At 40.4% G+C, this 25247-nt stretch overlaps 1 protein-coding gene across 2 annotated transcripts; it reads right to left on the reverse strand.

Annotated features, from left to right (window-relative positions):
- Positions 1–147: 147 nt before the first annotated feature.
- On the reverse strand, positions 148–24629 carry LOC113523605 (eukaryotic translation initiation factor 4 gamma 2). Of its 2 annotated transcripts, none has more exons than XM_052900828.1 (9): positions 24477–24629; positions 10466–10723; positions 10111–10386; positions 7065–7935; positions 6735–6838; positions 5321–6016; positions 4197–4488; positions 1298–1419; positions 148–885 (listed from the first exon to the last, which is right to left on the reverse strand). In XM_052900828.1, exons 3-9 carry the CDS (start codon positions 10234–10236, stop codon positions 823–825), a joined length of 2274 nt encoding a protein of 757 aa, XP_052756788.1. In that variant the 5' UTR covers positions 10237–10386; positions 10466–10723; positions 24477–24629; the 3' UTR covers positions 148–822. The 2 variants fall into 2 exon arrangements, with proteins under 2 accessions (XP_052756788.1, XP_052756789.1); XM_052900829.1 differs by lacking the exon at positions 24477–24629 and adding an exon at positions 24327–24447.
- Between the last annotated feature and the right edge of the window lie 618 nt (positions 24630–25247).

Consider the following 25247-nt stretch of genomic DNA (forward strand, 5'->3'; position numbering starts at 1 on the left):
AACAGTCACCATGTATATGGATATAAGAGTATATTATGTTGTCCATGATGCCCTTTACACATTGCCATTCCTGACGAGGACTAAGGTGTTATCGACTATAGTTGATATAGGATTCTTATATATAAGAATTACGCAAAAAAAAATACCTTTTGTAATAAATTACACTGAACTTTATTCCTCCTGAATACATATTGATCATTGTTGCTTAATTAAGTGGCATCACTTCACAACTTTATTACAACTCACTCAACATACATTTCTTACGCCCGAGGAAACCATATTTTTTTTTTAGTTTTTTATTTATCTAGTTACAAAATTCTAGAGTTTGATAATATAATGAAATCGAAGCATTCTTACAGTTTATCACTAAGTCCATTTAGCATTGAAAATAAATGATCATGATATTAATAAAAAATTGATTTAAGTTCGTATATATATCATGTATATATATATATATATATATGTTACAATTTTAACTAAAACACGCTCTCTGTAGGTAGGGGCAGATCGGAGTGCAATCATACGTCCAAACGAACACTATACATTGTATACATTTGTAAAAGTATCAAAATCGAGTAAAAGGCCTACAAAAAATTATCTCGAGATACTAATATTCGTTTACGTAGTATAACCTAAAAATTGACCTGTTTAACCCTGGAGCCTCTGGCGCGACGCTCGCGGGTCTAGAGTTAAACGGTGAAGGTAGGTATTTTTTAACTATTTGGCTTAATTATATTTATATAATGAGATGAGCGCAAAATAAAAGCAGGGCGGCCCATCGGCGGCCGTCCGTGGGAGACGAGGGGTGCACGTTCACGGCGGCTAGTCCTCCGCTTCCTCGTCTTCGGATTCCTGCTGCTGCAGCCATGTCAGCCAAGTGTTCACCTGCACACGAGAGTTTCGCGGTTAGCATGTACCTCGAACGTAAGAGACATTGAGTATAGGCAGCTAGTCGAATGACTCAAACATGCGACTGACACGCACGGACGCACAGTGCGAGAATGTTGTTTTTATTGTATATAACTTAAACTGGATACATAAAAAAACGATATTGTTCACTGAAACGGGAGTTTCAGAATAAAATTTTATACTTTAATTGATTTCAATGATTGTGTCTGAATCTTCAAATTATTAGCAAGTGCAGTTCCAGAGGATTCCATAGAGTTTACATAACTCGTGTATGACTCTCCAAAGACTGACATAACCAGTACGAAGCTCCGTACTACGCGTTGCCCAAAGCTCGAGCTCTGCTTGCGAGGCTCTAGAGGCAAATGAATTTGACAGTGATTATCTTTACCTGGAAGAGAGCCTCCCCCTTGCCTGGGTAGGCGTCGGTCACGTCCTCGCGCCAGCGCAGGAACGCCTCCTCCTCGCACACTTCCAGGTTGTACAGGTACATGAACCAGCGCAGGAGCATGCCTGGGGCCACCACACACCGGAATGTTCTTATATTATTTGTATATATTATAATAAAAACGCTTTTTCAGGACTACATATTTGTAGTATTTTGGTATAATCCAAATAATATCCTATTGATATAGAAAGATGCACCATGTGTATCACGAAGTATCCTATGACGTTCACGGTACTGTTCATATCTATAGGCGACAGTTACCGCTTTGCATCAGGTAGGCAGTAAGCTTATTTGACAGTTGAGAAAAACTTCAGAAAAAAAAAACGAGTCAAGTGTAAGGTTGTTTTGAATGGGTGACGATGGAATGGTAACTCCGCCTGCACTATCGGTATACGTTGATAGGGCAATTGTCCAGTGAAAGATACGAGGAGGAAAACAAGTGAGCTCATCGAACCAAATAAAACAATCCCAACGTTTTTCAGAAGGAGCCATGTGAAAGTTGACCTGATACTAACCTGATACTACTGGTTGAGAGGGATTGTTAACAATGCTGACTATCGGTCTCATTGCTAGCAATATACTCTCTGTCAGGTCGATTTCCACATGCTCCCTCCTGGAAACCAGCGTGCTGAATCTCGGATGTATTTATTCTTCACGATGGGCTAACTGACCTGCCTTTTTGTTCTCACCTAGTATCTCTCACTGGTGCCCCGCAAGTGTATACCGATAGCGCAAGAGGGGTTGTCATTCCACTATAATCCATTAAAAAAGATCCTGATATTAGTAAAAATTGGTCTGTGAAATATCACTATTAACAATCATCTCCCCTCTGTGAAGTGTGAGTTGAATTCACTCACCAAATGTTCTGTAAATAAAATAGTCTCTAAAAATGTTTGTTCTCTTTATATAAAATATATCTGAATTATATATTGTACACTCGCTTCAACAATACGCCAAAACATCAAGAGAAATAAAAGCAACTGTAAGGTGTTCACCTGCACGCGTTAAAAAGTTGTAATTACTATAACAGACAAAAATCAATCGGTACAGCTTTGCCTCCTGGAGTATAATTCCAGAAACACAAAGACCAGCTTATCTTTTGTACTACAAACTGGTCGAAGTGACTACTCGTAGCCAGTCTCACAAAACGATGGAAAAGGCACTAGATCGTAAGAACCTCTGTACTCGGCATCAAATTCTCCTTGTACAAAACTCAACATGCCTACCGTATGAGGCAATCAACTGAAACCGCCTCACTTGAGATCACCGACAAGAACGAAGAAAAACCCTTGATGAGAACAACTAAATACCTCTATTTGCTTTTCTTGACATCCAGGGCGCATTTCATAATACCCTTACCGACTCTATTATACAAGGTCTCTCCCGAAAAGGGGTTGATAAAACATCCATTCAACGGATAAAATCTATGTTCTTCAAGCGTATTATAAATATAAACTGTGAAGGGTGATAGATGAGAATGAAAACAGGCCAGTTAGACCATCATGATGAATTCATCAGGAATTAACCATGATAGTTACCAGGCGGAACCGCGAAGAGGTCGACCTGATTGGGTATATTGCTAGCAATGGGATTCTCAATCTCCATTACTAACAATCCCTTTCCCCCAACAGACTATAATTGGTTAACCATACTCAAATCAGAGATAAAACATGAAACAGAGTAGTCTGTACTTGCAAACTACTCTGTTCAAAGTTTATTAAGTGAAAAATGTAATTAAATCAATAATTAGTATAAAATTGATTTCATTGTCTTTCGATTGAAGAGAAACAAACTATGTATCTCAGTCTCCATTACTAACAATCCCTTTTCCCACACAGCCATAGTTAGATCGTTAATAACATACGCCTGCGTAATTTGGTGGAAAAATTCAATGCAGGCGACGGCTGTTTTGACAGAATGTCTGATAACTGCAGAAGCCATGAGTACTTCGTCGGGAGCAGCTATGAACGCATTATTGAATTTAATACCCCCATCCCTATCCATACAAGAAAAAGCTAAATCCAGTATGCTTCGAAATAGTTCCCATAGAAGGAACATATGGTAATTACAGATGCTCAAAACCTTTGAAAAATTAACAATGAGCGATTTCATTTCAGGGAATGCCAGAAGACGACATTATTGCAGAAAGCAATTTTGAAAAATATTACAACATTAAAATAATTGAAAGAAACAAATGGAATAAAGATTAGATACAGTCTAACTGGAAACATGACCTAATTTGGTTCACAGATGGATCCGAAATAAAAGAAAATGTTGCATATTGTATGGTTATTAGACCAATAGTTTAGTCCTTTTTTTTTCTAAAAATTATACAACATTTATAGTAGCTTTCAACATTGGATTATTAGTTGTAAACCAATGCAACCACAGCATTACTTACATCGTCATAATTTCAGATCAATCGTTCAACAATAAAACTCAAAAAAGTGTCATCTGCGAACAATAGTACGCCACATCTATCGTGCATGGCAAAAGCGAGAATCATTAATATAAACTAAACGTCAATATGGGAGACACAACTGTTTGTTGTATATGCTTTTTTTGGTGTAAATATTCAATTTCACTGGTAGAATACCGCCACAAAAGGATGCTAACAATGTCTCCCTGTATAATAGTGCACGTAATAATAAGTTAATTTTTAGACGTGACTACGTCTATACATATAAGCCAAGCGAGAAATGACAGATTAGGCGCTCACAATATTTTTTAGGACCAGAATGACAAACAAGCCGACTGCCCACTAGACGGTAGGCAGTGCGTAACGGTCGCCTACGGACACGAGGCCATGAGCTCACGAGGCGAGTGTAAATGTCAGGGTCACCTTTCGGGTAGCGATGGTGGTGCGCGTGCACCTGCACGGCGTACACGGCGGCCAGCTGCAGGTCGGGCCGGCCGCCCAGCAGCGCCGTCAGCAGCGGCGCGTACGTCTCGAGCAGCGCCTTCTCGCGCTCGAGCGCCGCCTTGTCGGCGCCGGCCGCGCCGCCCGCGCCGGCCGCGCCGTCCGCGCCGCCGCCCGCGCCCGCGCCCGCCTCCGCCGTCACGTGGCCCGCCACCAGCGCCACCAGCGTCGACACGAACGCCGCGTTCTGCCGCACCGCCGGCTCCACGTTCGCCTGCGGAGGCCACACTGCAGCTCGCACCCATCTTCGACGTACGTTCTCGTTCGTCGACATTTAATTTCAGTTTCAAACGATTTACTTATTGACCGTAAATATTTCGACACAAAGCTGTCCTGCATCTTTTACTATCCCTTACTGTCCTGAGCCACAATGCACCCTCAATACTTGATCTCATCAATCATTTTATTTGTTGGCAGTAATTTTTTAAGACCTTTAAAATCTATAACAGGATGGGAAGACGCCACAACTAAAGTTGCCGACACTGACCACATACAATACAGCGTAATGCACGCGTGTCCGTGACGGCTCCTCGAGCCTCGCTAAACCGTAATCGATGAGTGAATGCGCAGTAAATATTTTTAGATAGACCAGATTCATCCTTTACTACCAATAGCAACCAAACAAATACCCTAAAATAATAATTACAGTTAAAATAAAAACAATAAAATAGAAAATAAACACTACATTTTGCTGGTCGGTGAAACCACCTCAGCTGTCACTATATATGCACAACTCCAGCGAGGTGTACTAATAAAGCGCTAATTTTCAAGCGGCCTCCTAATTTTAGTATTTGTGCGGATCGCCAATATCGACTTCTCGGATGTATAACATTATTAAAAAATAAATAAAACGAAAGATTGAAATGAAAAAGAACAAATTCCGAATACAAAAGTATCATTAGCGACAGCATCATTATAAAAACATTTTTTTTATATTAAAAGAATAAAAAAAAGTGAGGCAACAGTCGGTTAGTGGTTTATGTTGAACAAGACATGTGAGGAGGGAGGAGGGAGGAGGGAAGAGAGGAGAGAGAGTAGAGAGCGACCTTGATCCAGCGGTAGAGCGCGTGCGGCGCGGGCTCGGCGGCCAGCTGGCGCGCCAGCGTGGCCTGCAGCCGCAGCTGCGGCACCAGCGCCGCCAGCCCGCGCGCCTCCAGCGCCGCCAGCGCCTCGCCCGCCTCGCCCGCCTCGCCCGCCTCGCCCGCCTCCACGTACGCGCACAGGTTGATCTTGCTCTCGTCGTACACGCGCCGCAGCCGCTCCTCGCCCAGCAGCGCGCGCAGCTCCTGCAGCACGCGCAGCAGCAGCGGGTGGTGCTGCCCGCCCTCGCACCACGCGCCCACGTCCGCCAGCGCCACGAGCCGCTGCCGCACGGCGTGCGCCAGCAGCGCGGCCAGGCGCGGCTGCTGCGGCGCGGCCAGCAGCAGCGCGCGCAGCGTGTCGCCCAGCGGCGCGCGCTTCACGCCGCGCGCCACGCAGCACGCCGCCCAGCAGCGCCCGTCCTCGCCGCCCTCGCCGCCCTCCTCGCCGTCCTCCTCGCCCGCCAGCAGCGCGTGCTCCAGCGCCGCGCTGATGGCGCGCCGCAGCACCTTGTCGGGCAGCTGCAGCTGCTGCAGCCGCTGCACGTGCGGCCGCGCCACCTCGTCGTCGTCCTCGGCGGCGGCGGGCAGCGTGGGCGCGGCGGCGGCCAGCGCGCGCACCGCCTCCACGGCCAGCCGGCACGCCTCGTCCTTGTTGACGCCCTGCCAACAACCCAAGTAGACCTTTACACGAACATGAACAAGACTAAGATCATGTCTAGCGTCTATAACCTATACCGGTTACGATTGAGAACACTACGCTCGAAGTTATGTATGACGAGTATGGGCCTGGGACCTGGGACAAATTGTCCGAATAGGCAAGTCCAACTTTGACCGAGAGATCAACCGTCGAATCCAACTCGGCTGGGCAGCGTTCGGAAAACTACAGTACACCTTTTGCATCCAAAATACCTTAAAGTTTAAAGACTAAGGTCTTTAACCAGTGCGTGTCGCCAGTGATGATTTATGGAAACTTAACATGGTTCTAAACGATTGTTCTTACGCAAAAGCTTCAAATTACTCAACGGGCTAAGGAGAGAGTTATGTTCGGAGTTTCTTTAAAATCCGAAACAAGAATATTCGCAAAAAAACTAAAGTAAGCGACATAGCTCAAAAGATAAGCAAGCTATAGTGGCAACACGCTGGTCACATAGCTCACACAATATACACACAACAAATACACATTGTCACATAGTTGTAGGACGACCAACCACTAGATAAAGTGATGACCTCAAATACATTGCAGGGAGTCAGTAAACGCAGGTGGCTTAGGACTATTCTTTATGACAGTTTATAGGAAAGGCCTATGTCCAGCAGTGGACGGTCAATATCTGAAATGATGATGATCGCTCCCCCGCCGGTGCCGGTCGTCGTGCCTCACCTTATCTTTTTTGGGTTTGTCCTTTTTATCCGGTGCGGGTTTAATAGTGATAGCGGTCTCCTTCAGCAACGACGGCGTGCTCGCGAATGCCGGTGTCAGAACATCTGCAAGTACATCGAAACTAGATTATTACCGCATCTTCTTTGAATATCAATATGTATAAGATTTTATTGAGCAACAAACAATTACACAGTTACCGGACCGATACGAAGGTAGACTACTGGTTAAAAAAAAAAGGCAAATGTCTTGCAGCGTAGACATAAAAAGTACGGATGATCATTGAGAACGATCGTTTTTGTTTGTTGTTTACAGTATGTGCAATGTTCTCACTCTGCTGCACGGTGTTGAGCGGCGGCGGCGGGCGCGACAGGCGGTTGGCCGTGAACATGAGCGAGTTGGCGGCCGGCCGCATCTGCACGTCCTGCAGCGCCGCCGCGCCCACCGCGTACACGCGCGACTTAGTGGCGCGGCCGCCGCCGCCGCCGCCGCCACCGCCGCCGCCCTCCTTGCCCTGCGCCGAGCCCTGCTGCTTGCCGTAGTGCAGGCCGGCCGCCTGGCGCGGGAAGTAGCCGGGCGCAGACCGCTGGCGGTACTGGTCGCGCGCGGCGCCGAAGCCGTTGCCGAAAAGCTTGTCGGCGGGCGCGACGAAGGAGGCGGCCGGCTGCAGGCTGAGGCCGGCCAGCATGTCGTCGAGCGGGCGCGAGCGGCGGAACAGCGGCTCGCGGTCGCGCTGGTCGCGGTCGCGGTCGCGGCGCGCGTGCGGCTCGTCGTCGCCGCGCAGCTGGTGGATGGGCACGGGGCCCTCGGCCGACACGGCCGCGCGCGGCACCCAGCCGCCGCGCCGCAGCTCCACCACGTCCCGCAGCATGAAGCGGATGCGCGGCGCTAGCTCCTTGGACGCGGACAGCGTGTCGATGCGCGCGAAGTACTGGTCCATGAGGCCGCGGCCGCGCTCCGAGTCCAGCACGCGGCCGCACGTGCGCACCAGCTGCGCCAGGCACTCCAGGTCCTCGTGGTGCTCGGCGGCCGCGCGCCGCGCCAGCAGGTTCTGGATGCACCGGTGCAGGATCGACTCGGCCAAGATCTCCAGCTTGCCGAGCTCACCGATGAACTTTATATTACCTAACATCTTGCATTTGGCAAGATGTCGCTTCTCCTCCTCGTCGGGAGACAGCACCTTGTCCTCGAACGCAGCGAACGCCTGACGACACACATTATGACCATCTATAGAAGCATACAGTGCTGAACTGCTAGACCTTCGTTATTTTAGAACAGTTTCTCAGCAGATATTCACAATTAAGGTAGGACCGACGGGCTGCTATGAAGTTTGTGTCATCGTGGCGTTGACAATATCTGGTAGCAAAGGTGTAAAATACCAATTTAATTTCTTCAAATAATAAAGCGTAATTTTCTTACATTTTCTCCAGATTGATATTACAGATGGCGTCGTCTATTGCCAGCCACTTGCTATAGTAGCAACCCCATGCCAGACAGTCTTAACTGCAATAAATTGTAACTATATTTACATTATAGTATAAAAACTGTAATTTATACATATTACCAAACACATTCTACTAGATACATCTTCTAATAGGTACCCAAGTACCTATTCCTAAGATGTTTCCTTAATAGCCAGACAGTTTCGACAGTCTCAAGCTTCAACCAGACCAGACAAACATATAAGGTAAGCTGTAGGACTTAGATTATATAGATAGACTGTCTGCATACAAATACTTAAAAAAAGCAGGTCATCTTTCCATACAATTATGCACGTGACAGGCAGGCGTTATCAGAATAGAAATTATTACTTTAGATTAGGATGAATTAATGCTTTATTTAATTTTATTTATATATTATATTACCGTATAATTCAATTCTTATTGGGAGAAAAAAAAATTGGGGAATTTTAATTCAATTGTGGGGATTTTTTTTCGGATACTTGAAATATTTAAAAATGGTACTAATTTTTTAAAAAATATATATTTAAAAATAAATCAATTCTTTTTATAAAAAATCTACCTCATTTCGGGAATTGTACTTAAATCATGAGGAAATTTTTCGGATACTTGCAACATTATAATGTGGCGCGGATCCTTTAAAAACAGATATGAATATTTACAATTATATTTATACTTAAAATTGAAGATACCAGTTATAATTCTTTTATTCTATTTTTGTTTTATAATTTTTGCTCAATTCATTTATTTATTAAATAAATTAAATTTAGACACGTTAAGACGCTGTGTGCGTAAGTATAAGTAATAAAAAAAAAACGAGTCGGCTAATTTGACAATTAGCTGACAAATAGTTGACATGTTTTAAAGACTCTGTCTGTATGTGATATAAGACATCCGAGTAGGTACGAGTGAGATAGTTATTAGGGGTTAATTTAATTTTATTATGTGGTTATTTATGACTAAAAATCAATGTTTGAAAGTTATAGATTATAATTTTCATATTGATAAATGGTTAAAGAATAAATCAAATGAGTAAGTATTGTTTTGGAATTTCATTGACTTGGGTATATTAATATTATAATATTTGAAATAGTTTAATCGTATTTATAGCCATCAATGTATGCTACCTTCTATTTATACTGTAAACGGCACCTTTGCCTGTACATTTGAGGGAGAGTCACGGGAATCGCAGCAGATGGCGCTGTTCACGTTTATAGACGACGGTTATTACTCGTAGTTACCATTGCGGGCAAATTGGAATAGTTGTCCAAGTAACATGTATAACATTTAGTTTTTATACTATAACGTAAATACAGTTATAATTTATCGAAGTTTAACCCTCCGCCAACCGTATAGAACAATATCGTCCACGCCAATATCAATATCATCCAAGTTTGGACCTGATGCATATCTTTGTAAGAAAAAAACGATTTCAATTCGATAGTGAAATCTTAGAAATTACAGTTTTTGAAAAGATTACAAAATTGTATTTCACCAGGGGGTAATTAAGGGGGTATTCAAGTCAAAAACTATGAAAACAGAAAAAAATCTAGAACATATTCCCCGAATTTCTTTAGATTTTTTCCTACCTTTAAGTAGGTCAAATTATCATTTGGGACGATATTGTCCATGCGGTTGACGGTGTGCAAAAAAAACACACGGTTGGCGGAGGGTTAAGGGTGTCTGGCAAGGGGTTGCCATTATACTGCTACCTGATACCTGCCAAAGCCACGATGACTCAAACTTCATAAAAGTCTGTTGTTCCCGTACCTTTGTTGGGAGCACGCATTTACAAACTTTCAGCTTTTATAAAATAACAAAGGTTTGGCAGTCACGGATTCTCGATCTAGTGAAGAAAAAAATGCACGGTTATATTCAATGCGAGTGGTACGTGTGTGTGTGTTTGTGTGCGTTGTTACCTGCGCTCGGTTCTCGAACTCGGTGCGACATTTGTTAAGAAGAAGTAACTTGAAGGTGCAAGGCTGCCCGGGCGGCTCGAAATTAGGCGCTTCTTCGCTCAGCCGCTTGCATAGCTGAGCGTACATCGACGAGTATTTCGGCTCGTCGAGGGCCTTCTCGAATATGAGAAGGATTACGCCCTTGAGCACCTTATCCGAGTCGAGTTCCAGGCCGAGGAGGTCATCGCTCAGCTTCTGGAACTTCTCCGGAGTGAGTTTGTTGAGGATGCCGCGGACCTGCAACCGGAGAGAACGGGGCGTCAGGCGACAGGCACCGGGGTGGTCTGGACGGCTGGACGGCGGAACGGCGGCTCACCTTGCGGAATATGACGTCGTGTTTGGCATCTCCGTCGGGCACCTCGTGATGGCGCAGAGAGGAGGGCGGGACCCAGCGTCGCCTTTGCGGGGGGACGGCCGTCCTCCCCGAGGCGCGCGGCGCGGGCCCCGGCTGCCGCGCGCTGTCCGTCTTGTTGCCGGTGCTGCCTCCCGCGCACTCGCCGCGCTGTCGGCCGCCGCCTGCCGTGTCGCGGGGCTGTCTTTCCGGCCTGCTCTGCTGTCGCCTCCGCTCCTGGCCCTGTGTGACAACACGCCACACGGTAATGCACTATCACTTCTGGCGTTTCGTTTGTCGTTACGGCGTAATCGTACTAGGAGTGGAGACAGCATTCAATGACTGTGTAACAGGTTAACAACCGCAAAAATAAATGTATGTTTTTAGTTGATTTTTTTTTAATAGTTACGCGCAAGTGACGGCTACACCTAAATTGAAACGTGCTTACTTAAACTAAACATATATTTAAAAGAGAACTTATTTTTTTTTTTATTAATAAACAAAAAATTGGCATACCTAATAGGCACGTAGAGGAAATATTTATTGCCTGAATACCTGAATGTGACCTCTGACTACTCCTCATCAAATGGTATCTGTTATTTATTTATTTAGAATATAATATCAAATGGAGGCGAATGTAATGGACACACACAATGTATTTTATTCATATTTCTTTTTATTATTTTTAATAAGGAATTTCGCGACTGACTCTTGGCTACAACAGAATATCAGTCTCTTTTGAGAGCAAAGCAATAAATTAAGTTGTGACCATTTTGTGTTACTATGGCACACACATGAAAAAAGCAAATTGTTTTATATATTTTGCGTATTGTTTTTTTTTTTTTTTGTTGTTGCTTTTCTTTGTTTTTCATTCTTTTATCTCTTTTACTGTGTATGTTTGTATTGTATCTAAATTTTGTAATCTAAATTGTAAATCTATCTTACCCAGAAAATTTCGATTCGAAATAAGATGCATAATATAAAGGTCCGTTATCTAACCGTCGCCCATCCTGTACACCAGTGCATCATAAATCTCGTAGCTCGAGCTCGATTTTCGTGAGACTTTACAGGAAGTTGTGGAAGAAAATTTCTCAAAAAAATATTTCAAGATTTTTTTTAACCACCGACCCAAGAAGAGGGTTGCTATAAGTTTGACATGTGTGTGTTGGATCGTAGTCCCTGAACGAATGGGCCGATTATGATGCGGCTGTTTGTTTGAAGGCTGACGTTATCAAGATGGTTCTTAGCTACAATTTATGAAGATCTGTTCAGTTCATCTATAAGTCTCAGCGTCTCGTCAGTTCTTTTATAAGTTCTTGTTAGGGCATATTTAAATGTTTAATATATTTATAGTTATTTAAAAAGCCTCAACAGCAATATGTTACAAGATTGTAAAGATTGCCTCCTCGCACGCGTCCGACACTCACTTCAGGACCTTTTCTCTATTCAAATAACTATTGTTCACGGATGACGTCATCGGATCATCATTTAACGGATGGGCGCCACGTTACGTGTATAAACCGTTAGACTAGAAAGATAAAATATAGTTCGGGTTCCGGATGACATTTGCCATTATCGTGATAGACGTAAATATCGAGATAGGTCATATGCCCCAAGGTGGATGCACCAAATGCTGCTATAGACACTGTTATACATTCTTTGAAGCTGTCTTCGGAGACCCTATATTGGCTGATACCAGCACTAGTTCAACCAAATTAGTAGACTTCGTCTACTTTAAGTCCGACACAGCCTGCTTGTAATCTATAGTGACGATTGTTGCCTATAAATATTAGTATAAAATTCATCATATCATATCAGTCCTTAATTGTCCATTGCTGAACAAACGTCTACCTCTATTGGGGGGGTTTTGCAAGTAGTAGCCACGCTTGGCAGGCGACTTGGAAACCGTAGTTAGACTTTAGTGATGTTTAGAGAGGGACGTTGCTTTTTATTCCTCGACCATTAAGTGATCTTAGTCGATTCTTACGACACCCACCACCACGGGAAAGGAAGGGGGGCTGGCTTATTCTATACCGGGACCACGCGGTGAATAATATCAAGTTGTGTGTCTCGTCTATCGTATAATATAGGAGTTTATATAAAAATTAATATCAGTGTTCATCGAAAATTTTGAGAGGATGCTTCAAAAAGTGCTGAATCGTGTTAAACTTATAATAGAGAAGAAATAAATGGTGATGGAATAGTGACTGCCTGCGCTATCGGTATATACCTGTTAAGGATGATAGGTGAAGATGGAAGCAGGTCGGTTGGCCCATCCTGACGAATTCAACAATAAAATTTTAACTTTAAAACATCTCTTCTAAAACATCTCCTCTTATAAAACATAAGATATGCAACACGAAAGACTAGTAAATAATAAAGTTAACCACTACGGTTTCCAGGGTGAACCGCGTGAAGGTCGACTTGATAGGGTATATTGCAGATCATCTCCCTCCTGTAGTGTGAATGAGTCAACAGGGAGGAGAAAGGATTGTTAGTAATATTTTATTATTTATAAATTACCAACAATAATAATAACAGGTAAAAAAAAACAAAAATAAAAGAGAAAAAAAAATTCATTTTGCTGGTTGCTGGAGCCGCCTCAGCTGTTGCTATATATGCACACCTCTAGCGAGATGTATCTATATAGCGCTGATTTTCAGGCGGCCTCTTGCTTGATTAGCAACGCTATTGCTAGTAACATATCCTATACGTCAATCGCTTCACGATTTGATGAAACCATCGTGATTGAATTATTACTGAATTCGTCACGATGGGCCAACTGGCCTGCTTCATCCTCACCTGTCACCCCACACTGGTGCCCCGTCAGTGTGTCCGATAGTACAATATCCGATAGATAATAAGATCCCGATAGTACAAGTCAACAATCACTAATAGGGTATAAACAATTACGTATGCATCGTGTTATATTAATAATTACTATAGATACGTATGGATGAGGTACAGTCAAACCAAACACTGGCTAAACGTGGGCGGGCGCTGCGACCGCCGCCGCCGCCGCGCGCTCTGAGCCTTACCAGCGCCGATCTATCGGCCGCTTAAAGAGCGAACCATACAGACAGCGAAGCTATCCAGAAGCGAAGAAGAATCTATCCTTGTTTAGCTCAGTGCCGTGTTTTTCAAAATGTGGGTCGCGACTCTCTAGGGGCCCCCCAAACCTTTACGGGTGGGCCGCGGAAAATCGTGAAGCCGTAAAAAAATAACGATTTCGCAACGTAATCTATGTCTGTTTTAGGTACTTTATTATGTATTATTTATTTATTGTATTTAACCAATACCTATGAAAATAAATAAAATATACGGATTTGATATTTGTAATTCAACAAAATATATACAGGTTAGGAACCGCGGTAGGTAGGGTAGGTCGCAGAATATTTTAACATACTAAGGGGTCGCGTTATGAAAATGTTTGAAAACACTGGCTTTATGTATAGGCATACTATTTGGATTTGCACTGAGAATAAAAGATAAATGTATAAATATATAAAATTTTTTTTTAGGCGAAAAATGAAATTATGTTTCGGTCTATACTCTATACTAATGATATATAACACGACGGCGAAATACCTGTGGAAGATGAAACGACAGACCAAGTCTACTTGGCCTACCATGGCGAATTCACTACGATTTTTTTTTTATATTACTATGATGACAAATAAGCATACGACCCGTCTGATGGTACAGGGGTTACCGTAGCTTATGGACGCTTATAACATCAGAGATGTGACACGCGTGTTGTGGACCCTTAAGAAATCTCATTACGCCCTTTTTGAAGACCTCCATGCTGTAGTTTCTAGAGAAAACCTCGGCAGGAAGATCATTCTACAAGGTGAGCGTTCGCTGGAGGAAGCTTCTCAGAAACCGCACTGTGCGTGACCATTTTGGTTCTAGAATATGAGGACGGACTCCCGACCGATGATGATGGTTTAAAAAGGGACTACATGGAGATATACCTAATCCGTTAAGGATTGGCGGACACTGTCGGGTTATGAACTAGTCATACGGCTAGCTCTCTAGGCTTAGTTGTATAGTTAGCAGTGCGAGTGAAGCACGAAAAGATCTTGCGCTCGTAACTACATGCGCTCTACTAAGTGAAGTTAGGTTCGCTCACATATCAGCGTGGCCTGCGCTTAACAACTGAAACAAACGACCGTCATCACTATTCACGGTACCGGCCGCTTTAAACATATATATATATATATATATATATTTGGTAAGCTTTATAGATTGCTGCATAAGTTGCGTAAAAATTGCGTATTAGTAAAAATACAGATAGAAGCATAGGTGTTCGTGGAGAAATGGAACGATGACGGGATTCAAGGCAGTGATTCGTGGAACATCATCGCGAGCGAGACGCGCGACGCGGCCGGCGGCGGCGGGCGGCGGGCGGTCGATAGCGTGGCCGCGGGGTCGACGGCCGGCCGCCGGGACCTTGGCGCTACCGCTGCAAGGTCGCCGCCGCCGCCGGAGCCACCCTCGTCTCTTCACATAACCGACACCAACACACACCCGCATATAAATTATTATTCACAGAATTACCTATTTTTTTTTTGTATTTGAGCAGTGATTCAAGTATAAATTCGAACTTAACGCTTATAGTGAGCAACCTAAATTAAATTAAGTATTAGTACCAAGCAGATAGACTAGAGAGATACGATATATTAAAACCTACTTAGGCAAGTGTAGCTATTTATAGAAGTCACACTATTACATTCTGTGCTTATAGTAATCCGCATAATGAACAGTGAACTTCGATCATAGAAGAAGATAGTTTTTAAAGGCGACGAACTGTAAACAACGTTATATAGGTGCTGATATCGTCGCACAGCTAGCGTTTATGTATACGTAATACAGAGAGATTCGTACAGCGAAACAAGCATCAGATATTAGTACAAATAGTCACATAAGAGTACTACTGGTAAACAACTAAAAACTCAAAACTTATTAAGATTGACTTAGTAACAGAGCAAGAGCACATAGCGAGAGTTCCAACATAGAATCAGCTAGCTTTAGACTCGGTCTAAACGAAAACCGCTATAAAAACGTACAATATTACTCGCGAATGTAGTTGAGAAAGTAATGAACGATCTTAGTGTCAACCATCTACCTGTATATACAGTGCGTAATACACTAAACGAAACTTGGCGAGACTTCGTTCATTTATTCTAAATCCTAGCTAGATTTTGTTTACCTACATTACAATGGACTTATATGACAAAATTGGCTAAGTAATACAATAGAATAAGCCAATGCACTGTGGTCCGGTATAGGGTGATGCTCTAGCGTTTATTGACTCCTGCCTGTCGGAGTGAGTGACCGCCGACGCGAACATCCCCTGACGCAGCTGTGAGCCGTGCAGCCGCCGCCCGCTGCCTGTACAGTTGCTGCAGCGGCTAGCGGGTACCGTAGGACCATTCCCGCAGTACGCGATACCTGCAACCGTGCGCTGCGAGCCAGCCGGGCCCGGCCAGCCCGCCGCCCGAGTCTCGGCCGCGGCCTCACCGATCCGACCGTCGTGGGGTCGTCGAACCCAGCGCTCCCTCAACGGTCCTAACTACGCGTCCTATCCCACAATGGGATTTACATTATAGTGCACGATATCAATACATGCGCACAATATGAACATATAGATACATATAGATAGATATATAGATGTTCATAGCACACACAGTCGGATGTGTTCTACAGGTAAAATCTTTATTTTATAACGTTTCAATTTCGACGTTAATATTACATATCTTTTTATAAGATGCAAACGGAATTGTATACGCGCCCGCACTACTGGTATGCAAGTACCGGAATCGTGGCTGGGGTACCATTGAGTGATTAAAACCTAGGTAGGGACCTTATTTCACAGCCTGAGCGTTCGCGGGAGATAATTTCTCTGAAACCGCACTGTACGTGACCATTTAGGCTCAAGCGTGTGAGGATGAATTCCCTGTCGATGGGAAGCGGCGCGATGATAAAAGGCTGCAGGCATCATTTCAAACAATTCCTCAACACACAATTCGTTATACAAGCGGTAGAACATACAAAGACAGGCAGCAGACTGTGAGTTTGGGACCGTCAACAATTCTCCAAGTCCATCTTTGAACCGAGTCAAGAGGACCAATCTGGTATCAAGGATGAAATCAGATTAAGCCCATTGCGACGAACTCGCCATAGCGGAGATCAAGCTGAAAAAAAAAAACACATTGCTGATCCGACTTCATTATTACCTATCCCTGCCCATCGCAGAATGAACAATGGAATTCCAATCTTCGTACACACGTGACACAGCTTAATTCAACTTTTGAGTATTTCTAAATATGAAAATACCACTCAAAGGGCATCGATTTGACGATAAGGAGACGATTTATGCAAATAAGTAGTGTCTGTAGAAAGCCATTCCAAAGTCTAATCTTCCAAGACTATTTGAGAACATAAAAACACCAACGAACGCGTGCTATCCAATCGAGTATCAATCAGTCACAAGTTGAATGACTAAACATAATACCAAACGCAAAGATATAAAGGCAAGTCGGATATTGTTCTGAAAGATCTCATATAAAGAGATTTGTGTAAATCACGACGCGGACACTGCTACTCCTCACGTCAGGGTGGCGCCGTTTGATGTCAAAAGTTTATGAACATGCCAATGAAATAGGTAAAAATGAATAATGAAATTAATCGATAAAATATTAGTTGGATTTTATGTTATTCTTATGGACATTAAATACTTTTAATGTATTTTAAACACACTAAATATTTCATTAATTCACTAATAGACGATTTTTGTATCATCCACCACAGATGACTTTGTTCTGCAATAGATTGATCCCACTATAGTAGTCATGCTTATAGTTGGAGTGCAGAATAAATGCACATCACACTTGGAGGCGACAAGGGAGGAATACTGACGCGGTTAGCTCGCCACGTCGTAGACACCATCATGCATGTAACGAGAGGGTGCGGCCGGCCCACTATGTACATACAATGTGCCATGTAGGGATTACTTACGACTAATCAAATAAATGTATCCGACAATTTAATGAAAACCGGAGTTGACGATCGCGTTGCGCCACTGGTATGTTATAAATTAGTCTTATTCACAGTCAGTTTTGATTGGGCCATGACTAGATCGTCGGCAGCGCTATACTTAGCTATTATTATTATATATTATAATGTTTAATTAATGAACATGGTGTAATGGAAAATGGTAGCGTTGTGTTGTTGTGTGCGTGTTGTGAAATTTCCAAATTGATATATTAAACATTTTCATAACTTAAAAATCATATAAATAAACTAGCGATCCGACCCGGCCTCGCACGACTAGACAGAATTTTGAAACACAATACATATAATAAAAAAAGTTTCAGCCAATTCAACTGATCGATTAATTTATAGCATTTCATATGTGATTCTTTAGATTGATATAACTTTTTTACTTGTGAACCGATTGAAATAAAACAAATACTAAATGTTAAGTGGAGCAAACCAAAACGCATCAATGAAAAGCGCATTCAAATCGTTTAAGCCATTTCTGAGATTAGCGTGCACAAATGTACAGACAAACAGACAAAAATTCTAAAAATCATTGTTTTGGGTTCTATTGCATTCATAAAGTCTCTCTATAATGGTTTTTTTTTATAAATCTTTCATGTACAGTCGGCGACGAAGTTACGATTTCATTATATGTATTGAAGATGATAAACGGTGAAGTTGCAGGCTGTTGACGCTCTGTTTTATAAGTTTCCCAAACAAAATATGAAAAAAACCTAAAAAAAAATCCTAAACTATGATCCTATTCGAATTCGGCTGCTTTACGATTCGAAGTTCCTATGTAAAATGTATACCGAAAAAATTTTGGAGAATTGATTACATGTGGTATTATCAAAAGGATTTTCTAACATGGAGACAAGCAGCATAAATTGAGGTAGTACTCGCATTGTTTGTGTACTACGTCTGTCTACGTCAAGTGAGAGAAGTAGCTGCAAAAGTAATTTGGATTTTTAAGTTAAAATTTTATATATTAGTTAAATGCATATAATTATTATAGGAACTGTAATAATGGACAAGATCAGATCTGTTCAGGACGAGAGGGAGGAGACGAGTGCAGTACGGTCAGCGCGGCCGTGGCGGCGAGTGCAGGCGGCGGCGGCGGTGGCGGCGGTGGCGGCGACTCCGCTACCATTGACCCAGATACAGGCGAAGCCCCGCTCCCGCGCGCCGCCCGTGTGCACATAGTCGCGCGGTGGCCCCGGCCTGACCCACACTCGCCTACCTGACCTACTAAACCTTCCCGTCTGCCTAATGTCGATACGGCACTTTACTGTTCGTGAATGCCTATCACCAATACGTATACTAGAGTTAGGTATTGTTGCTGCGAGTCGATGGTAAGCACTCGTTCACACGAGCGCTGTTTAAACTCCACTAGCGAGCACAGTGATCGGAGAGAAATGGAACATAACCAACTTCTCGTTATTAGAAAAAAAAAAAAAAAAAAAACATTGACAGGCATAATATGCCTGTTTCTTCGTTCTACATCCTCGCGCTAAAATAAAGCTCAGGTAGGTACAGGAATGCTATTATAGTATTTTACGTAAACATACTAGTGGTATGCTATGTCTATTTTATGCATATACTCTTCGTAAGGTAACGAAATAAGAATATAATGTATCACTCTAATGCCTAGATAGTAGTAAGGAGCGACAATGAGAAACAATATAATGCAAAGACAACAAATGCTCGAAGAAACTCGAAATAAAACCCTATGCTAAGCCAGTTGGCAAGCTTAGTGATAGTAGGTTATTGCTACAATTTGTTGTAGAGACCATGGGTCCGGGGAGCTCGGAAATAAAGCATATTTACCCGACTATCACAGCGCGTCTTGTCGAGGTTACTGGTGACCCAAGAGCTGGTAGCTACTTTGTGCCAAAAATAAGTTTACAGTCCAGAGAGACAACTACCAGTACTTTGGCTATGCTGCCTTGATGTGGCCCGTTGGGAGATTATTAGGGCATCCTTACTAATATTGTTTTTGACTATAATATGATATTAAATGTAGAAAGAGAGCTGTGACCAATTATCAAACATTGTGGGTGGTCGAGGATACCGCCATAAACCGCCACACTGCCTGATGTTTATTGGGAAAAAGTATCTAGGACTTTTCATCTGTGAAACAAAAGAATTAAGGGCCTACTAATGGTTGATTAATATTGAAAAGGAAGTTCAGTCGGAACATAAGACATGTGCTAGTTTTGTAATGTCAAGCCCATATCTAGCTACACCAAGCTGTTGGTTTCCAAAATTATAATATTACTAACGACGGCCCGGTATGTGCTTCGCTATGTATAAAGTGAAATGATAAAAAAAAATTAACATCAAATTGATAATTATCGCTGACAATTTGCTTTAATCGAAGCAAGTCCAAAATGAAATGACCGCATGAATAACATAACAACATGCTTGTACTGTCAACACTGAAAAAAGTTTCAATTTGACAGCACAATCCCCATCTCAAAAAAAGTTTAAATTTGACACAAAAATCCCCATTATACAAAATGATCCGCCATTTATTAAATTCATTTGTTACAAAAAATGTGACAAATGAAGAAGCGCTCGACCGATTTTGTGCAAACTTCACATAAACCATCTACTAAATAGTCCGAACAAAGTCTAATCATTTGGTTTGGATAGGTGAGCCCGTTCTTGAGTTATTACAACGAAAACTGGTATATAGATATTGTGCATTTAAGTACATGTTTAATTAAATTAATAGAGTTGTATCGAACTTATATTTTTCCTAAGATTTAAATTACGAATTGGCAGCCTTGCACATGTGCCAAGCTGTCCGCATCACTGTGAAGTGTGTTGTCTCACAAGAATGTGTACATAATACTATAAGTCAAGGGGCTGACTGTCTGTAAGGAATAGGCAGGTCGAGTTGAATTGGACTATGTTGAACTACTTGTATATTAATCACTATGTCCGTACATTGTTTTGAGGTATTGTACACAACTGTTATGTAATAAAAACATTAGTAAGGCAATAATTATAAATAACAAGGAGAAGATAGTCGCAGTATCGTCCAAGTATGCAGAGAAACATGAGTATCTACCAAATTTATCATAGTTTTTCCAACAATAAGTAATATGATCTGGGTTGGTATTCAGGAATGTATGACGGGAAAATACATATTATATTATGAATGTAATATTTTTTTAATACTTTAAGCTAAATCAACATTTGATCTAGTATGATTAAATTTTATTTAGTATTAGGTTCTTGCCTATTTAAATAAAAAAAATAAAGAACATCGTGACAAGCTTTTAAGATGCGAAAGGGCTATGGAAAGGAGCATGTTACGAATAAAAAGAAAAGACAGAGTGAGAAATGAGGATATCAGGACCAGAATGAAGCTAACAGACATTCACTTACAAATAGAACAGCAGAAATGGCAATAGACATGCCACATGTTGCGCAACAGCATAGATAAATGGAGCTCACGGATCACAGTTTGGTATCCACGGGACACTAAAAGGAAATGAGGCCGTCCACAGAGACAAGAGTGTCTCCAGAGAGAGCCGTCCAGAGAGATGGGAGGATGAAATAAAACAAACAGCAGGTCTATGCTAGAGTAGAGCAGCAAGGGACAGAAAGTATTGGAAGGAGTTTGAGTGGTGGTGAGAGTGGAGGCCTTTGCCACAAGGCACTTTGTGCTACGAGATTTAATTTGATGGAAATAATAATGTATATAACATATAATTTTAGTAATATAATTTTACGATTTTATTAATTAATTATAAAAAATATATAATTTATTTTAGTAAAAAAAATGTATGCATGCAATATTAATTAAAATCACAAAGCAAATTTTGTATAATATTAAGCGCAGAATAAAGGCCTCTTTATCTTTATCTTGCCTGTTACATACATATTGATTTCAAAAGTGGGAAAACCAATTAAATAGGTCACTTCGAGATGGAGTATCAAAACAAAACATACACTAGTCTTTATGATAGACTTTATGATAGACTTTCAGAAAGACAACTGTGAAAACCACATTCAATTTGATGTGATAGTGTTTGCATGATGGTGGAACAAAAATACAAACAGTCAAACAGATAATTTTTTTTTTTTATACAACTTAAAATGGCAAACAAACTGACATGAGCAGTACCATGGACGTGTATACTGTTTCGTCCATGATGCCCCCCATGCATTGCTATTCCTGAGGACTCAAGTATTATTCCTCTGTACCCTGTAAATTCATGCTATTATTATATAATATAAATATTTCTAAAAAGTATTGTTTTGGCATCTATTGGTGTTATTAAGTGCCCTCATAGTCATTATTCCTAAATATATCTCATGTACACACATTGTCTGGTTACAATTTCATTATATTAGTATGATTGGTTTATATAAGAATCAATATGTTTACATTCTGAACTTTGTCTTCACTAAAGTGGATGTTGTCCAGTTTCATAAATACTCAATGCTCAATTTCATATTGCTATGATGGCATTTGTCACACCTGTACCCTTACAGCTTTATACATGGCCCTACATCAATCCAAATCTCAAAACTTAAGAATCTCATATTGTATGTATTAGGTAGTAGACAGCATTATAATGTGACAGTCAAAGATATCCTTTTTAAATGAACATATCCACACCATCGCCATGTGGTCTCAGCATAGAATAAGCTACCCCTTCCTATCCTGTGGATATCATAAGTGGCGACTAAGGGAATTTAATGATTGAGAGATGGAATGCAGCATCCTTCTTAAAACATCACCAAAGCCTAACTTAAAACATCAACAAAGGCAACTGCCGCCTGCCAAACATGGCAACTACTAGCAATACCCTTCTTTTTGGAGGAAACCTATGTACAGCAGTGGAAAGTTAACAGCTGATATAATGATCCAAATGATATTATAGAGTTACAATGCTCTGTTATTAGTGTTTCAAAAAGTCAATAGATGTACAACCTTTTTTAATAAAAATAAAAAAGTGGCCACACCTGCATTATTGGTAGACTTTGGTAATCAATGAGGATGAAATCATCTTCATTGAGAGGAATTAAGTACAATGGTTCGTAACAAGGACTATGCAGCAGTCCATCTGAAAGGTTATACAATAAGCAATGGAGCTGTTGGAAGCCATTACTAGAGAGCCCATAATATGATAATGATACATAGGCCAACTTGATGAAGATGATTACAGTGACAGTTTTGCATTTGATGCTTTTTGCAATTTCAAACCTCTCACCTGAAAATATGTAGTTTAAGAGTCAAAACTACTAAGCAGAAGAAGTAATGGTAACTAAACACTATGAAACTATACAAGTAGTAAAATAAATATATATAAATATGTATAATTAAGTGAATTATTTACAGAGAGGTGAATAGGGAAGAGGACTTGTATATACAATGGAACTCAGGAAAATAAAAACTTGCAATTTACAAATTAGGTACTTAACAATAACAGTTAGGCATCACACTAGAAACACTAAAACTACAATTATATAACCAATGATGTGATGTTTACATAAACCATACTAGTTATTTTGGGTTTGTATACATTGTACTCGATGTAAACTAACAGGATTATACCACAAATCATCATTTTGACTGAGATTACTCCCTGAGTTAGTTTTGAAGCATACTCATTATACTCATTACAGTAGTACTCTATTTACACATTAGTTAGAAATATATTATACATGCTTTCTTTTTTACTTAAGAAGATACAGAAGAAAAAAAAAAAAAAAAACAGAAAATTTACCATTTACCATCATAAAAATAGTTAAAAAATAGAAATAATGGTTTAATGTAGCAACTCCTTATGCGTCTCTATTATGATTTCATTATGTTTTCATTTGAAGTGTTCACACGATTCATAAAGAAAAAATATCTAACAAAAATCAGTGTTAGACTCAGAATTAGTAGAATAGTGGCATCTACAATAAAACTTAGTAGCTCCAATATAGTCCACTGGACCATAATTTGTAAAGAGTTTTAGCAGTTTCCAGGTGGCATCATTATTCTTATGAAATTTAAAACAAGTCATATGTATCTTCCCCAAACAATTAACTATAAACTTGTCAAATTTGAAACTGTGAAATGAAGTTTCTCATGTATAAGCTCCTTGGTGTTATGTACATGTAGTGGACTGCCCCCATCACTTTGCACTCCTTTTGCATCACAAAATGTGATGAAGGAAAGGAAATAAAACCCTGTGATTAGTAGTGAGTTAATTAAAGGCTGACATTAAATATAATATTTTTAATTTTTTTATGGGATATCAAAGAAATGTCTATCTATAATTTTATGGGAATATAGTGATTAAATGTAAAAATACTTAAAAACACTAGTTGACATAATACTATTAGACAGATTTTTTCAGAATTATATATTTTATTATTTTTTATATAGAATTATTTAATATAAATAATTAAATAAATGTACATGTGCAATAAGACAGTATCAAGTGAAATATAGAAATTAAAAAAATTACATAAACGACATTTTACAATGAAGATGAAAACCATAACCTTTTACAGGATTCATTGTAACTATTTCACCTGCGAACTAAACAGAGTAAGGAACAAGGAAGAGATGCCACCAATCACAGGAGTCATCGCCGCTTAACGCGACCCACGAATAGGTATCACTTCCTGCCTACACGCGAGGTTATAATACACTTCTTTCTATCCCATTAGCCTTACTTAATCATAATTTCTATTAAATGACGCCCTAAATTAAAGCCTTGAAGAATAATAACACACAAGAATTAAAGTAATTTCAAAATAATACTATAGAATTTTAGTAATGGCTCACAAAGGTGACGCATCGACACGATCCGATTGACTAGTCCTATTCGTTTCTCAGATTCTTCTGGGTTAATTCCTTCTGGATGTACACTCATAATAGTTTAAGAAAACTCAAATACCACTAATACACAAGAATAAATTAAATTCACAAACTTACGAGGCGATGAAAGTCAATTGTAGAAGGCACACGCACTGCAACACGACAAGCGAGTTCTTTTGCACGCACACAACTGACTGATTGATATATTCACACAAACAAAGAATGACAGTTACTCCTTGCTATGCGCAACACCCGAATAATTTGTTATTTATTAATTTCTATTAATTCCACTTAATATATTAATAACTTTACCATAATAATTATTAAAATTATATAATTTTAATAAGTCTATATAAGAATGACTAAATGTCTTTTGTAATCATATCAATCAAATAGTATGTTTATTGACTGAACATTTTTTAATTTATTATTTTTTGTTACATAGACAAAGGTACAATTTCAAAAGAGACAGCATCTAAAAATTAATAATAACAATATAAATTTTATTTATAAATTGGTATCCATATAATTATATCCATAAATATTATATATTATTTACAATATTAATGTAATTACAATTATAATATATACCTCGAGGTTTGGTAATAATTCATCTAAGATATAACAAAAAAATCTGAATGATTCTCCACAGATGAGGAAATTATAGATAGAACCTATATAAAGACAGCTAATACGCTAATAACGTGTAACGCTTGACTCTTATAAACTATATTCTTTATGTATAGTGTAAGCTGTACTCAAGTAGGAGTGAATTAATTGATTTTCTCTTATAAATTTAGATTTTCTCATATAAAACGATTTACTATCGAGTTTAGTTTAATCTAATAGCTTTCATATACTTATTGATATTTAATTTTTTTAAGTAAA

The sequence above is a fragment of the Galleria mellonella genome, unplaced genomic scaffold (assembly GCF_026898425.1).
Source record: "Galleria mellonella isolate WM207_F2 unplaced genomic scaffold, CSIRO_AGI_GalMel_v1 utg714, whole genome shotgun sequence".
NCBI classification, from domain to species: Eukaryota; Metazoa; Arthropoda; class Insecta; order Lepidoptera; family Pyralidae; genus Galleria; species Galleria mellonella.

Coding starts and splice junctions, on each gene's coding strand:
- LOC113523605 (XM_052900828.1), bottom strand. CDS start 10,236: ATGTACGCTCAGCTATGCAAGCGGCTGAGCGAAGAAGCGCCTAATTTC. Junction 1,420..4,196: donor CCACCATCGCTACCCGAAAG/GTGACCCTGACA, acceptor TGGTGGCCCCAG/GCATGCTCCTGCGCTGGTTC. Junction 886..1,297: donor AGGGGGAGGCTCTCTTCCAG/GTAAAGATAATC, acceptor TCTCGTGTGCAG/GTGAACACTTGGCTGACATG.